Source organism: Uloborus diversus, unplaced genomic scaffold (genome assembly GCF_026930045.1).
Source record: "Uloborus diversus isolate 005 unplaced genomic scaffold, Udiv.v.3.1 scaffold_907, whole genome shotgun sequence".
Taxonomy (NCBI): domain Eukaryota; kingdom Metazoa; phylum Arthropoda; class Arachnida; order Araneae; family Uloboridae; genus Uloborus; species Uloborus diversus.
The window spans coordinates 5833-20448 of NW_026559129.1; the positions used below are offsets into that span (position 1 = coordinate 5833).

A 14616-nucleotide genomic window follows, 5' to 3' on the forward strand; every position below is an offset into this window, starting at 1 on the left:
AAATAACGATGCTACGATGCGAGGAATAGCGTAGTTCTGACGCCGGCGGGGACATCAGCGCCACCTAGTTGTTTCCTCCGTTTTGGTGCTACGGTTTCCGCTTCGATCACAACACTACCATTTCTAGGCACTATATTGCGACCGAGCGGACAGAGAGCAGCAAGTAGAGTGAAGTCGGGTGGAAAAATGAATCGGCAAATGAGCGATCAGATCCGGGTACGCGGCGATGCGCGGGAACCAATGAGTGCGTTTGGCGCCCAAACAACGAAGGGAAGGGGACGCTACGCCATTTTAATGGCCGACAGGAAGATGCGAAAAATCGGATCGACGCTTGAAAAAATGACAAAAAGCTAAATGATGGGAAAAGTGAATAAGTCACATATTTGATATCGTAAAGTGTGCGAAATTTAACGAGGGAACGCGGGGAAAACGTGGAATGCGCAAGAAAATAAAAAAACAACAAAATGGGGGAAGAAAACGATTAAAATGACCGAAAACATGGGAAAAATGTAAATGGGTGAAAAATGTGATATGCATTATCACAGTACACAAATCTAGACAAGAGAACGATAGAAAAAAAGATTTCCATGGAGGATGTATTTGATGAATATGAATATAGTTTTATACACATGTAAAACTTTTGTTTTTTATCCCAGCTTGTTAGTTTTTTATTTTATCTTTTTTATTTTTATTTTTTTTTACGCCAGACTTTTATGTTGCTAAAACAAGACGAAAGGAAGAGGAAAATGCACGATGTATTTTCTTAAGATAATGAATTTATAAATCCAGAGTTCACAAATTATTTTTGTCACTTTGTAATATTATTTTTTACTGTCATAAATCAGTTTGAAACAAATCTGTTTCACTTGATTTATACCTTCATTACAATAAACTAGTCTTTCGGGATATTCATTGCAGAAAGGGAAGAAGTCCAAATTAAAAACAAAAAATAATCAATTAAATTGATTTCAGTGACGAAATGAAACCTAATTTAAGGTGAGGTACTAATCCTACAATACAAATAAAAAATTTTGTAGAATTTAGTTCATTTCTGAATGAAATAATCACTTTTTATTGATTCCTGAAAAGTTGCATTAGTTGGACTTATGCCCTTCCTGAAATAGTCGATTCAACTATGCTCATCAAACACACACAATAATAGTTAACAATTACTATTTGAGAAAAGATGGAACATCAATTTGTTTTGAAATAAATGATGATAACTATCAGAAATGCTTTAAGGCATGGAAGTTTTATTCTGATATACATTCAATTACAAATAATTTTTCAAATATAAAATAAGAAATTCTTCATATGTACACAGATATATCTACAACTTCAGCTTGCATTGCAACACAATTTACATTTGGTTTTAACAATGAGAGTTCTGCATACAGGTTTGCTGATTAAACAATTCCATCGTTAAACTTGCAAAAAATGCTGGAAAACTATCGTGTTGAAGTAAATACACTTCCACTTTATCTGTAATTTGTTTGGAATATTCAGTTTCAATGAGCTGAATTCCTTCAGAGTTTATCTACAAAAAGGAAAAATATTCGAATTACCACTCACAAAATTTCACAAAAAGCTAGTATTTGAAAAAAAATTAGAATATCCAATGAAACACATAGAAATTAATCCTGCAGGAAAATCGAAAATCATGTCTTGCTTACAACTTGAATTTCTTAAGTATTTTCAAACATCAACAATTATTTCAGAGTTTTATAATAATCGCTGTCATTTAAAAAATGTTATTGAGCGTTGAAATGTATTTTTAAAAACTAAAAACTTTAATTTTAGATTAATATTTTTCAGAGATCAATAGATGCTTTTGCACTACAGATTTTATTTTAATGCATATTTAAATGGCATTTTCAGGTCTAAAATGAAAAGTGATAGCAATTATGACTTTTTTTTTTTACAAATCATTAAACTTTTAACTTGCATTTATATAATAGAAAAAGAACCAAAATTAAAAATTCATCTTGGAAAGGTTTCAAAAATTTATGAAATCCTGCAAATTAGAAACATTTTCTTAGATAATGTACATAAACAATGTATTAAACAATGTGAAAATACAAATATCAAATTAATCAATGATTTATCGTAAAATACTTACCTGAAATAATAAGTAGTCATCTCTTGAATCAGCATACATGTGAGATAATTTGTAGGTTTCAGAAGTAGGAACATCAATACGAAAACCTAAAAGCCTATAAACTGCTTCTCGAAATTCAGTTGATTTGATTCCAGCATTTTCCAAGATGAATCGTTGCTGTCTTTCGGCTGCAGCTAGCTGCTCTCGTAAACCTTTTTTTTTTTTTTTTCAAAAAAGAAAAAAAAAAGTAATGTATTCAATGCTTAAAAACAAGAACAAATTAGTTCATAAAATACACCGCCAGCTCAGTTATTCATCCGAGGACGGCGGTTTCGTGCTTTTTTGCGCTCATCAGCCCGGAATAGGAATTAACTGAGCTGGAGACAGAAAATCTCTTAAAGGAGCGCAAGAGAGCCTAACAAACTGGTAGCTAATGTAGAATTAGCACACCAGACAAGTGATCACAACAATGGTGCGGTTCCACTCAAAGATTGAAAAAAAAGTGGGTATTTTGCATTGAATAACACTGAGCTGGCAGTGTATTATATATTTCTGCCTCAACTCTGTTTAGGTAGCTAACTTACGGCAAAAAACTAATTAGTTATTGAGAATTTTTAGAAAAATGCATTTTTCATCATTAACATTTATAATATGTCTATTTTTCGCAATATGATAAAAATTGCGAAGATAACACTTAAAATCAACTTGAAACTACTAAAACAAAAGTACTTGGAAACAAGGATGTCATAAACCTTACTTTTTGAGAGGGGAAAAATTCTAAATTTATCAAACAAAACTCTGAATTTCACTGAGTCAAAAATGAAAAAATAAAATAGTATGTGCATTCATAAATACCTATATTTATCAAAAGAGATGTTAACCATCATTAAAAAAGAAGAAAAAAATGTTGAAACATTATGAATCTTTAAATTTTCTGAATCATCGGGAATTGGGAGCTCACAGTCACCTACCATTGGGACACTTCTGCTAGGAAAAGTAAGCATTTGTCATAATTACTACGATAAAGAAATCATATTCCATGACAAAATTTAAAAGTATAATCTTAAGTCTTACTAACTGATGCTGTATGAACATGAACTGAAGAAGCAAAGTACAACTTGTAGTTTTAGTAGCTTTCTGCTCAGGTTTATAAGTCAAACAAGTGTTCGGATACATGAATGATTTTTTATGTTGTTGTTGCTGTAGTCTTGTCAATGCGTCTATAGTCTAAATCGGACCCAAGGCGATCTCAGTGATTTCAAAGCAGTTGCCCTTATAGAAAGCGGTCAGTGTAGGGGCACTAGGAAGTCTGTAGAAGCTTCTTCTGGATAATGGAGCAGGAAAAGATGTGTTCCGGATTCAGTTCATACTCAGGACAGATGATAGGTTCTGATGCTATCCATCTGGATTTTCATTCCCAGTAGTATTTTGTTTCAAGTCTTGTCAAGGTCTTTGCAATAATTCTTCCAGCACTAAATTTGCAGATTTGATTTTAATAGCAGGAATCTGAGAAACTATCAGGCCTAGCATTATGAGGTGATTCATGCCATCTCAGACTTTCTCCAAAAAATTACCAATCATTACTATCTTGTTAAAAGCCCAAATCCAGAATTTTTTGTTCTGAAGTTGAGTTGTCCAGTTTTTATGGGCCCCTAAAGGTCAACGAGTGGCAGCAAAAATCGAGCGGATTTTTAAGACATGGTTGCCATGAGCCACAATTGTTGCTGAAAATAACTTGCCTCCAAATTCTTTTTATGTAAGAAGGATAGAAGGTTTAAACTTTACAAAATTTATGCTAAATTTGTGGCAAGTTGTTGCCGCAAGGTCAATAAAGGTCACAAAAAAGTGACGTTTTTGAAGTTTTTTAGCATTTTTGAGGTTCAAAAACAGATTGCACCTTTCAGTTGCCATGGTAAAAGTACTGTCACTTGAAAGGAAAGTATATGCACTTTTAAAAAATTCATAACTAACTAAGGCAAGTTTAATGAGCTTTTACTTACATTAGGCCGAAATAGGGAAAATGTCATATTTTACTGATATTCAAACTGTTGTAACTCCTTGCGCGAACAACATATTGAAATACTTTTTTTGCCCTTGTTGTGCCCTATTATTGGTCTAACCAAAACAGTAAATTCCATTCAGGCAAAATGCTTTAATTTTTTTTAAAACTTTGCCTATTTTTGTCATCATAGCTTTTCGCTTCTTCATGCTATTTGCCTGAATAACTAGTACAGTGAAACTTTGATAAGTCGAAGTTGCAGGGACAGCAAAAAAAATTCCTGTTATCGAAAATTTGGCACATTGAATAAGAAAAGCAAACTATATAGAAAAAATAAATACCACCACTGACACTCATTAAATTTAAAATATGAGCAAAAAAGTGATAGAGTAATGTATTAAAGATAATATTGCTACTTCAAGGGAACAGTACTGTTCTTCCTGGGTCTGTTAATCTTACTTTTCTTCATGGGATTAGATGTCTTAGCGTTGCTCTAAGGCGATGATATATACTTGACATAATAAATGTAGATTATAGTTCTATAAATTCAAGAGCTTGTATAGGTTGGAAAACAAGTTTGTAGTTTTATGTATGATATAACAATTTTTACTTTCTTATTTTTTTTTTTTTAATGTGTTATCAAACATTGCTTTGAGTAGAAATTTTTTCTCTCACTTAGTAGTCCTCAGATACTTTTGAAACCTCAAACAGGGAGTCGGGGACATTCGGATGGGATTCTATAAAAACATGCAATACATCTGCTGCTTTTCTTGCACCGTCGTTTTTTCTGGCACCGCCAATCGAAAAATGGCTGAAACTTTTTTTTGTTAGGTGTTTTGTCTTCAACTCTGTTATAGGTTTCACAGATCGAAATGGTACTCCAAGTGAGGCGAAGTGTAGATATTGAACCTCTTTGCAGTTTTTATTTTATTTTATTTTTTATTTATTTATTTTTTAAGTAAAAGATGTTGTCTACACCAGGCCCGGACTGGCCATAGACTTGACCGGGACTTTTCCCGGTGCGCCCTCTCGAAAGGCGCCCTTCTGTTCTTTTCTTACTTTCCAAAACAATGTTTTAGCAAAATGGAAATAAATTATGTGGAACGAAGAAGTGATTTTGCATGAGAATATTTTCACATGCAAAAGCAATGTTCTTCTTATTTATATAAACGTTCCCTTTCATAACCCTCATAAAGGCAATTAATCCCCTCTCCTTTCGTAAATGGTCTGCTCCTAGGGCATCGTTTGTGACTTATCTTCTGCTCCAAGTTTCAGTTCTGAGGACAAAAGCAGACCCATGGTGTTTCTTTAATAAAAAAGGGATGTGAGGGGGAACGTGATAGCACATATCTATGGTCAAGTATACGAGAATGGTTTGATTTATTGACTGTACTTAAGTTGCTGTAAAAGAGCGTATAGCATGACTCCCTGTTCTGCTAACGATCATACCTGCAATAGAAGCAAGTAAGAAGACAAATAATGTTAATTTTTGAAATCTGCGCATTAAAAATAGTGTAATGTAGAAATAAGCCGCATAAAAGCAATATTTTAGTGGATGGATGAACACGATGACAGATGTCGAATTTTTCGTCGCTTCACAAAAAAACTATTAGGACAGGACTGTACGGTGATTCCTAGATTTTTCTGAGTCAAGGCGCCCTTTTTCGAACTAAGATTTTTGCATGGCGCCCTTCCCAAAATAAAAGTATGACTTGTAACTGACAGTCAAAAATAAATACGAGTCGTGTATCTGCATTGAATAGCCCTTATTTATCCTGTAGAGGCTCTGTAAAAAATAGAAAAAAGTTTCAAATAAGTCTAAATTAGTTGAGAAAAAATAGCTAATTTTTGATGTGATCCTAGGAGTACTGCAGGGCTCCCCAGGGCACATTTGGGGAATTATTGGACTAAACAATAAAGATGCCGAACAGTTTTAAAGATAAAACATTTTTCGATTTTAAACTAAATTTTGTCAATTAAAATCATAACAAAAGTTCAAGATCTTTACCGTTGACAAGCTTTGTGTTCAAAACATATTCCAGTTTTTTAACTGGATTTAATTTTTTCACTGTCTTTTTAGCCAGAGGTGTGCACAGAGAAAGGGGGTCATGGCATAGCCTTCGGCATTGAAATAGTTAGGGGTTAACTTAAGAGATTTTTTAAATCTCATTTTGGGGGTCACGTTCTCGGGAGGGGGGCGCTGCGTAGCATTTGAAGGAAGTTCATCATTGCCCTAGCGGTGGGGGGGGGGTGCATAAAATTATTATATTATTACATTTTATGCTGCCTTTATATCATTTTCGGAAGTTTTTTAATCTGTGTTTTCCCTCAGATGAAGCTCGAAACCCCCCTCCCCCCCCGCTATCCTGCTGACTTCTGAAGGTTATTATTAATAAACTTTGTATCAATGAAACAATACAGTTCATTATGAGCGAAACGAAGTTTGAGTTTGAAGAAGGAATTTACAACGATGTTGTTAATAAGTAAAACGCAAAGCTATTACTAGTGACGTCGCGCAGGGGGGGGGGGGAGTTGTCCGCCTAGGTTTTGACTGTCTGGGGGGTGATACCCAAAGTGGAATTGCAAGTTTTTGAAAGAAATGAAGCTGAAATGCATTTTTAAGATTTCTAATTTGAAAATTTTACACGTGGTGGGACCGACCGGACCCCAATATTTCCCACGCCACACCATGAAATCAATACATACTACTATACTTAAAATATAGAATTACGATCTAAGATTCAGAATTAACTGTAACATGATCTATGAGAGGCGAAACGACTAATGAATGATATTGCAAAATATTCGACGTTACATATAGTTATGAAAACAGCGTACTTAGATAAGTTGAAAGATAAAATTTAAGTGTCTTGTGTTATCAATTGAAAACTATTATTTTAAAAAGTAAAAAAGATTAAGATCAAGCCTGTCCATGAACTGTTTTTTTTTTTTTTTTTTCATTCTCCCTCTCTTTAAAATATAATTGGTTCATTTTATGACGGCTCTTTCTAGGTCGCGTCAGTTTTCAAAAACAAAATTTTACACTCAAAAGGTTTCCGAAACTTTAAGACAACAATGCCATGAAAATGAATATAAACGTTTAAAATGTTCGTTTGCTATATATATATACTTAAAAAAATATATAACACTTAGGACAGCGAGAATTTCTGAAACGGATTTTCAGAAACTAGATTCTGATTTAAGAATGTGGAGGAAGAAATATCATCACGAAAAACCCTCCAGTTTTCTTATACTGCGGAACAAAAAATTTGTAATTTTAATTTTACTTCGAAAAAAATAAGGAATTCTTAACTGAAAAATGGAGGCAAGAGGAAAATTGGACATGGTCAAGAAATTTATTTGTTCTTCTTTTAAACTGAAATCTGAGTTTTCTTGCAAAAGTTTTATTAATTAATTCATTTGTTCCTTATAATGGTCACAAACAATAATAGTAATTTTAAATGTATATCCATACATAAAAAATGATTTCTCGAATAATTGAATTTCGAGCTTTTCCCAATATTTTCAGTGTTATCAAAACGATATTATTTATTACGTACTGCAAAGAGGCAATCAGGTGCACTGGATGAGTTAGAGTTCGATTGGTGGTATTTTCTTGTAACTTTCCCCCAAGATATTTCCTATGACATGATCATGTTACTTATAAATAAATAAATAAATATAGGATTTGAAAAAAAAAATCAGACTTTAAAAATAGACTTGAATTAATCTAAATACTTATGTTTTATTTACAAAAAATATGCATTGCAAACATTAAGAAAAAAACATGATATTTTAACTCATTTTCATGGTAGCAGTTACTTTATAGCATACATAAGCCGATTTCATTACAAATGCATAATTCGTATCAAATTTGACCCCCCCCCGTTTGAGATACAAAAAAACAATAGCATAGCTTGTAGCTACTGTAAGAACAGAACAAATGCGTAAACATAACTCGAATAATCTCTTGATTTTGGGAACTGAAATTAATTAATCACTAGTGTCGTGTCTCATGTTATATCCACACTAAATTCTTCACCTTAATTACTCTTTATTAATTTTCATTTTTGATAGATTATAATATTTCTTGATTTACCCAATTTGTAAAATCAACTTTTCCCTTCATGACTGAATGCCTTTTTTGTATTACTATTCATCCAAAAACATACCTTTTTTTTAAGTACATTTATAGAAACTAGTAATAGCCAGATATTCATTACCACTCGCTCCTACTCTCGAAATAATTGCATAACTAAAATGCTTTAAAAGAGCACCATGCAGAGATGCAAAGATTTTTAACAATCCAAAGAAAAAAAAAATTACAAATGAAATGATATTTTTAATTTATTCTTTTTGAGTTTTGAACTTTAGCACAATAAATAAAGCGGAATTTTTTTTTAAAAAACCGTCTTTGAAAACAAACAGTTTGAAACGTCATGTGTATCTCTTTTTAATTTTAAATTGTAGAAGCATTTTGTCGAAAATGACAAACTAGCATATGCGGGAAAAAAAGAAAAAAAAAAAAACCTTGGGCATGAATATCGATTGCACGGAGAAAACCTCGTCAGCTTAAGGAATCGAGAAATACATGTAACAAAATGACAGCGTCATGTTTTAAAACAACAGCAGATACCAGTGAAAAAAAAATTCAATCGAAAACACAAAAAAAAAAGTATCACTGCAAGAGATGTTGTCACTTAATGCTAGTGAATGATGCATTTCAGAAGAAAGACGAACAAGCAAAGAATTTTCGGAAGAAGTGTCTGTTGAGAAATATTTAGCAAAACATCTCATTCTTCGAAACTAGAAATTATCCCCCCCCAATCGCCCCCCGACGTTATTCAAATTTTCAGAGGGTATTTTGGTGGTCTTTCCTCTCTTTTTTTAGGGGGGGGGGTTTCTAGGGAGTGATCATTAATATTTAAGGGGATGTGCCAACACTCTTTGGAGGGAGGGGGGAGGTCTCTCCTACAATTTTTGAACTTTCGAAAAATATAACTTCTTGTTTGGACATTTTCTGCAACAAAAAAGGGCTTCATTTGCTTCCCAATGATTTTTTATCCTTTTAAAAAGTCCGCACTAAATCTTAATTTCTTAGATATTATGGAGGCTCAGTCGGCGCCCTTTAACTCAGCTTTCCCGCGCCCTGTCGATCACCCAGTCCGGCCCTGGTCTACACCTTCCCAACCTGATGTTATTTTTCTACTAACCAATGACGAGGTACACTGGATTCTCTCTGTTCTGAACACTCATGGGACCAAACAAAAGTGTTCAGATTATGGGAATGTCCATTATAGAAGGAGACTGAATAACGCATGTATTGTCCGTTTTTCACAAGAAGGCACCTGACTCCTCCCCCGTCACGTTGTATCCGATGATTCTATTTCGCTGTATTCGGCAGAAGGTATGTTCGGATCATAGCATTTTGTTTTAAAAGCAGCAGTTTTTAAAATGGAAGAATAACAAAAACGACAAGAGACAAAAATTTGCAAGTGATGTAAATGACACTAAGCTTTTTTGCAAATTAAGTTAAATCTGTTTGTTGTCTCCTTTAGAAGAGCATGGATTGCGTACTGATCACCCCCACATAAAATGGAACTCTACGTTTGAGGGGGCGTGGCTAAGTGCCTTCTCTTGAAAAACGGACAATATATGTATTCTACTGCGTTCATGAACTATGTTCAGTACTTGTGTGGAAAACCCTCCCTGTAATATTTCCCACCTAATTTTCTGGCTGCACTAAAAAAAAGCTGTGAATTCCCTTATGAGCAGGTTTTCCTACCGAAAGAAATGAAGTAAGCAGTAATTTAAGTGAAAAAAAAAACTTGCCAAATTATGTGCAAATAATCAGTGTCCAAGATTTATTTGATCCACTTTGTCTAGACGCCTTTTGATGCAATGGTGCCGATTTTTTTCTTTTTGTTCATACTTTTGGAAAGCAAAAAAAAAAAAAACACTATTTCAACTTATACAGTTACGTTAGCAAAGAAACTTTGACGACAGTCACGAAATAGAATTTGACTTATCGAATATTTCGGGGGGGTGTACCTGAAAGCGATTTTTCGAAAATTCAATTTGGTTCTATTTCAACTATAAGAACAAAATTATCATAAGATGGAGTAAATTACGAAATTATCATAACGTGGAACCGTAACATGGGTGCAAGCCAATTGGCGAGAAAATTCACCATACATTATTTGTAAATATACATACAAACCAAAAGACCTTTTAATTTTTCTATTACGGGCAAAGCTGTGCAGGTACCACTAGCAGGGTTGGGTTTTGGACTGTCCAAAACTGGTTTAGGACAGGACAGGTGGTTTTTACCGTCCAAAACTGTCTAAAACTGTCCAAAAGTGTCCGAAACTGTCTTAAACTGTCCAAAACTATGCTAAAGCTAAAGGGGTGTAATCTAATCAATTGGTTTTAATGCAATATTCGTAATGCATAAATATAGATATTAATGAAGTTTAATTAATGAGTATTTGATAATATTATTCTCCAAATATTCATTTAAAAAATATTTTACTTAAAGAAATGTCAGTAACTAGTACATAAAATCTTCCTTATGTAACAGTTGGTAGAGTTATGAAAAGAAATACACAACACTACCAAGACAACTAATTTCAGTTCCTTTATAACTCAAAGGAATGTTATTAAATGTGCAATAAATATTGAGGTGAAAAAAAAGCAATTTTTTTTAATGGTTTTTGCAAATAATTTTTACATAATATTTTAATAAAAATAAATTTTTTAATCATAGATTAAAGAACAAGAAATTGATGATTAAACACTTAATTATAAAACTCTTCTGCTATTCTTTTTTTAGTTCATATTTTTTAATATAATACATTCTGTAACTACAAAAATTTGTAATTTACTAGGGGGCTATCGCCCCCTGCTCGCTATCGCTCGCCAACCCCCGGAACTGCTTACGCAGTTCCCTGTGGATCGCTTCGCGATCCATGCTCGCTTCGCTCGCTCGCTGTATGCCAATACATTAGCCTAGCTAAAATTTTCCGTAAAAATTAAAGTTGGTAATTGCATTTAGGTCACCATCCATTTAACCAATATGAAAATTACGTTCATAATGTTAATTTGTCTGCTTTAGCCAGATTTTCGACAGTTTAACTTTGCTGTATGTAAGATGACTGCCTTGGCAATGTGCACAACTTTACCATTATAGATACAAAAGTGTCTGTCATTGCTTTGGAGAGATTGCACTTCTACCTGTTGGTCCGCGGAAGGTATTTTATTTCCCTTCTACCACCCATTGGAAAACCAATGAAGGCATTCCCCTATCCGCCACCTGGGGACGCGCCCTCTAGGGGTTACAGGCTCCCCCGAGGGATGTATTTACATTATTTACACTCTTATATATTTACATATTTACACTCTTATATATTCTAATCTGAGAAAACTTCCTCATATACACAATTAAAAATGTCCCGTTTGGGAGCCACAACTGACACTGCTTCAAAAGATCTTGTTCTTGATAATGCCACATAGAGCTGGCCATGACTAAAAACAGGCTCAGATAGCACCAAACATATTTTCTCAAACGTTTGTCCTTCTTGTTGTTATTCTGAATCCTTGCCACGTCACGAACAAAAAATGGTTTAACTAAAAACGCGAAAACTCGCCAAGGCTACTTTGCTTGCACAATACTAAAACTACTATAACCCTAAACAAATTTGGCGAAACCTTTCAGCTGAGAATAAAAGGAATAAAGTAAAATTCTTTCTCGGTTATTCATTTTGAACTGAACTGTCGTACTGAAGCAGAGAATAGACGACGCTCAAAGCGCCTACGCGTTCAAAACAACATTGCCGATGAACATGATTGTGGAGCAATGTGTGAAGAATGCGAATTTTGTGGTGCTCTTTATTGGCAGAAAGAGCGTAATACTGCAAATAAATATACTAAATGTTGCCATGACGGAAAGGTGCGGTTACCGGCATTGTGTGACGCACCTGATCTGTTGAAGGAACTGCTGACTGAAAATTCCCCAGCCGCTAAAAATTATCGGCAGCGAATCAGAGAATACAACTCTGGAAATGGCTCGTCTTAAATTGGATTCAAGAACGGTTTCCTGCCTTCTTTGAGCTTTTCTTTGCTGATTAAGGTTGAAATGGGCCACAGCCCGACTCAAACTCATCTCAAAAAAAAAAAAAGTTCGTTGAGTATTCTGTGATTCAAGATTTCAAAACAACGTAGAAGTTTGTTTACATGATTTATCGGCGAAGTGTTGCCAACAGAGGTTTAGAAATTCACCCCTTCATTTGCCGGCACGTAAGAGAATTATATATATAGATTGCATTTAAGTCAATTATTGAACTATATTTTGAACACTTTCTTTTGCACAAATGTCGAAAAATTAGGTTAATGAAAAAAAAACTTCTGCATACAAATTGAAATTTTTAATGAAGAATTTAATTTCTACGTAACTAGATTAAAATCAGCTTCATAAATAAGTTATATACTATATATATATATATATACATTTGAATATCCACATTGAATAAATGTATTAAAAAGTTCAAAAAATAGTTTTGACACATTTTGTTCTGTTTTTGATATTTCCTCACAAAATAGTTTTTCAAAAAATAGTTTTGGATACTTTCGGAAACAGAAATTTTGAACAGGATGGTAAAACCTTGCCAATCATGCCTTCATTAGCACACTTGCATAAACATAGGGAAATTTGGTTACTGATATCAAAAAAATAATAAATAAAAAATAAAATAGACTCATACATACAAATTGAAATTGTATTCAAGAATTCAACTTCTATGTTACTAGATTAAAATCAGCTGCACAAATAAGTTGAATGTTCTTATTGAATAAATGTTCAATCTAAAGCATTACTTTAATACATTTTATTCTGTTTTTAATGTTTTTTCACTAAATACAATTTTTCTAAAAACATAGTTTTGGACAGTTTTGGACACAAGAGTTTTGGACAGGACGGTAAAAACCAGGGTTTTTACCGTAGTGTCCAAAACCTTGCCAACCCTGACCACTAGTATTTAAAAAAGCAGAATTTTATTTTAAATTATTTTTCATTATGAAAGAATATAATTTTATATACTTTTTAAAGTAGAGTCTGCTCCTTCAGTGGCTAATTTTTGCTGTACTTTCATGGTAACATCAGAAGCTGCAATACCTTCCTCTTCCAAAACTTTAATTCTTTTTTTCAAAGCATCATTTTCTTCCTGCAGTTTATGAAATGCGGCGAGATGGTTTCTGTTCGCATTATCAGATGGATTTAACTTTAAATGAAGTACTCTACCACTCCAGCCATCATTATTTTCACTCTAAAAATCATGAAAGAAGTGCATAATATTCAACTTTTACACTTATGTACAGCAATTATGAAACAAGCATTAAATTTCACATCTTATTAGAGTTGAAAAATAAAATATTTGACATTTTTTGAGATTAATATCAATGACTATCAAGTGGATAAACCAGGGTAGAACTTGAAGTTTCCATATTAACCTATTTCCTACAATTTACATCAACAGTTCTAAAGGCTAATTCATAGCTCTTAACTGAAGAAAAATAAATAAAACAAATCTTAATTCATAAACACCATTGAAATAATAATAAAAAAATATGTATATATATTTTTTTTAATGTTACATTAAAAACATAGATCACACAAGTGACATAGATGTTTTGCATTAAATAAATACTCTGTTCTAACAGGTGGAGATAACCATGTTAGGAGTTATAATTAAATGGTTTTCAAAAATTGAAAGCCACTTAGAAAGTAACAGATATTCACAGTAAGTATTCATAGTTCCTTGAAATTAGCAAGTATGACAGAACTAATTCTTAAAATCATATCTAAATTTCATTGCTTTTAAGTAAAAGAAAAAAAAGTATTTCATCTACTTTCAAAAATCTTCAGTTAAAGTGCAGAACTGGGGATTAAGCAAGTAAAAAGAATCATTAACTTCTAAAATAAAAACTTGACTGCTAAAATTAAAAAAAAAAAAAACTTAATATCTGTTTGAGTTCTGTACTCAGAATAAAGAAAACATGAAAATTACCGTAACTTGGTTGGCCATTGTCTTTTCTAAGGCAACTTTTTTACTATGCAAGTCTGATATCTGTGCTGCAAGAGAAGAATTTTCTTCCCTGTAAGAAATTTTCAGTAAGCATTGAATTACTTCTCATCCATCAATATATCAAGAATGGCAAAAACAAATCATGCTGTTGTGACTTGCAAGTTAACAAATAAATACAAATGCGACGACCAGCAACAGGGTCTGGATTCAGGTAAATTGGACCCAGTCTGTTTATTAGTCCCCAATGAAGATCAGTAGTTCTCTTAAAGCTATTTATTACCTTGCTCATTACAACCTCTTTCGGAAAGCTGTTTAAAATGCCTACAACCCTACTAAAGTAGAAATTTTTTCTACTTTCCAGGTCAGGCTGAGAGCTGAATAGCCAACACAATGATCTCTCCTTTTGCTTTCTTGCAAAAAGTTAACATTAACAACTTTCA

The 14616-nt window shown here is 33.1% G+C and overlaps 1 protein-coding gene across 1 annotated transcript in view; it reads right to left on the reverse strand.

The window, feature by feature from the left end:
* Positions 1 to 1244: 1244 nt before the first annotated feature.
* Positions 1245 to 14616, reverse strand: part of LOC129234013 (mitotic spindle assembly checkpoint protein MAD1-like) — a 71475-nt gene continuing 58103 nt past the window's right edge. Inside the window, exons 13-16 of the mRNA XM_054867917.1 lie at positions 14159 to 14246; positions 13192 to 13417; positions 2120 to 2310; positions 1245 to 1537 (exon numbers count right to left, since the gene is read on the reverse strand). Of these exons, the coding sequence (XP_054723892.1) occupies positions 1373 to 1537; positions 2120 to 2310; positions 13192 to 13417; positions 14159 to 14246 (670 nt within the window). The 3' untranslated portion in view covers positions 1245 to 1372. The remainder of the gene's footprint in view (positions 1538 to 2119; positions 2311 to 13191; positions 13418 to 14158; positions 14247 to 14616) is intronic.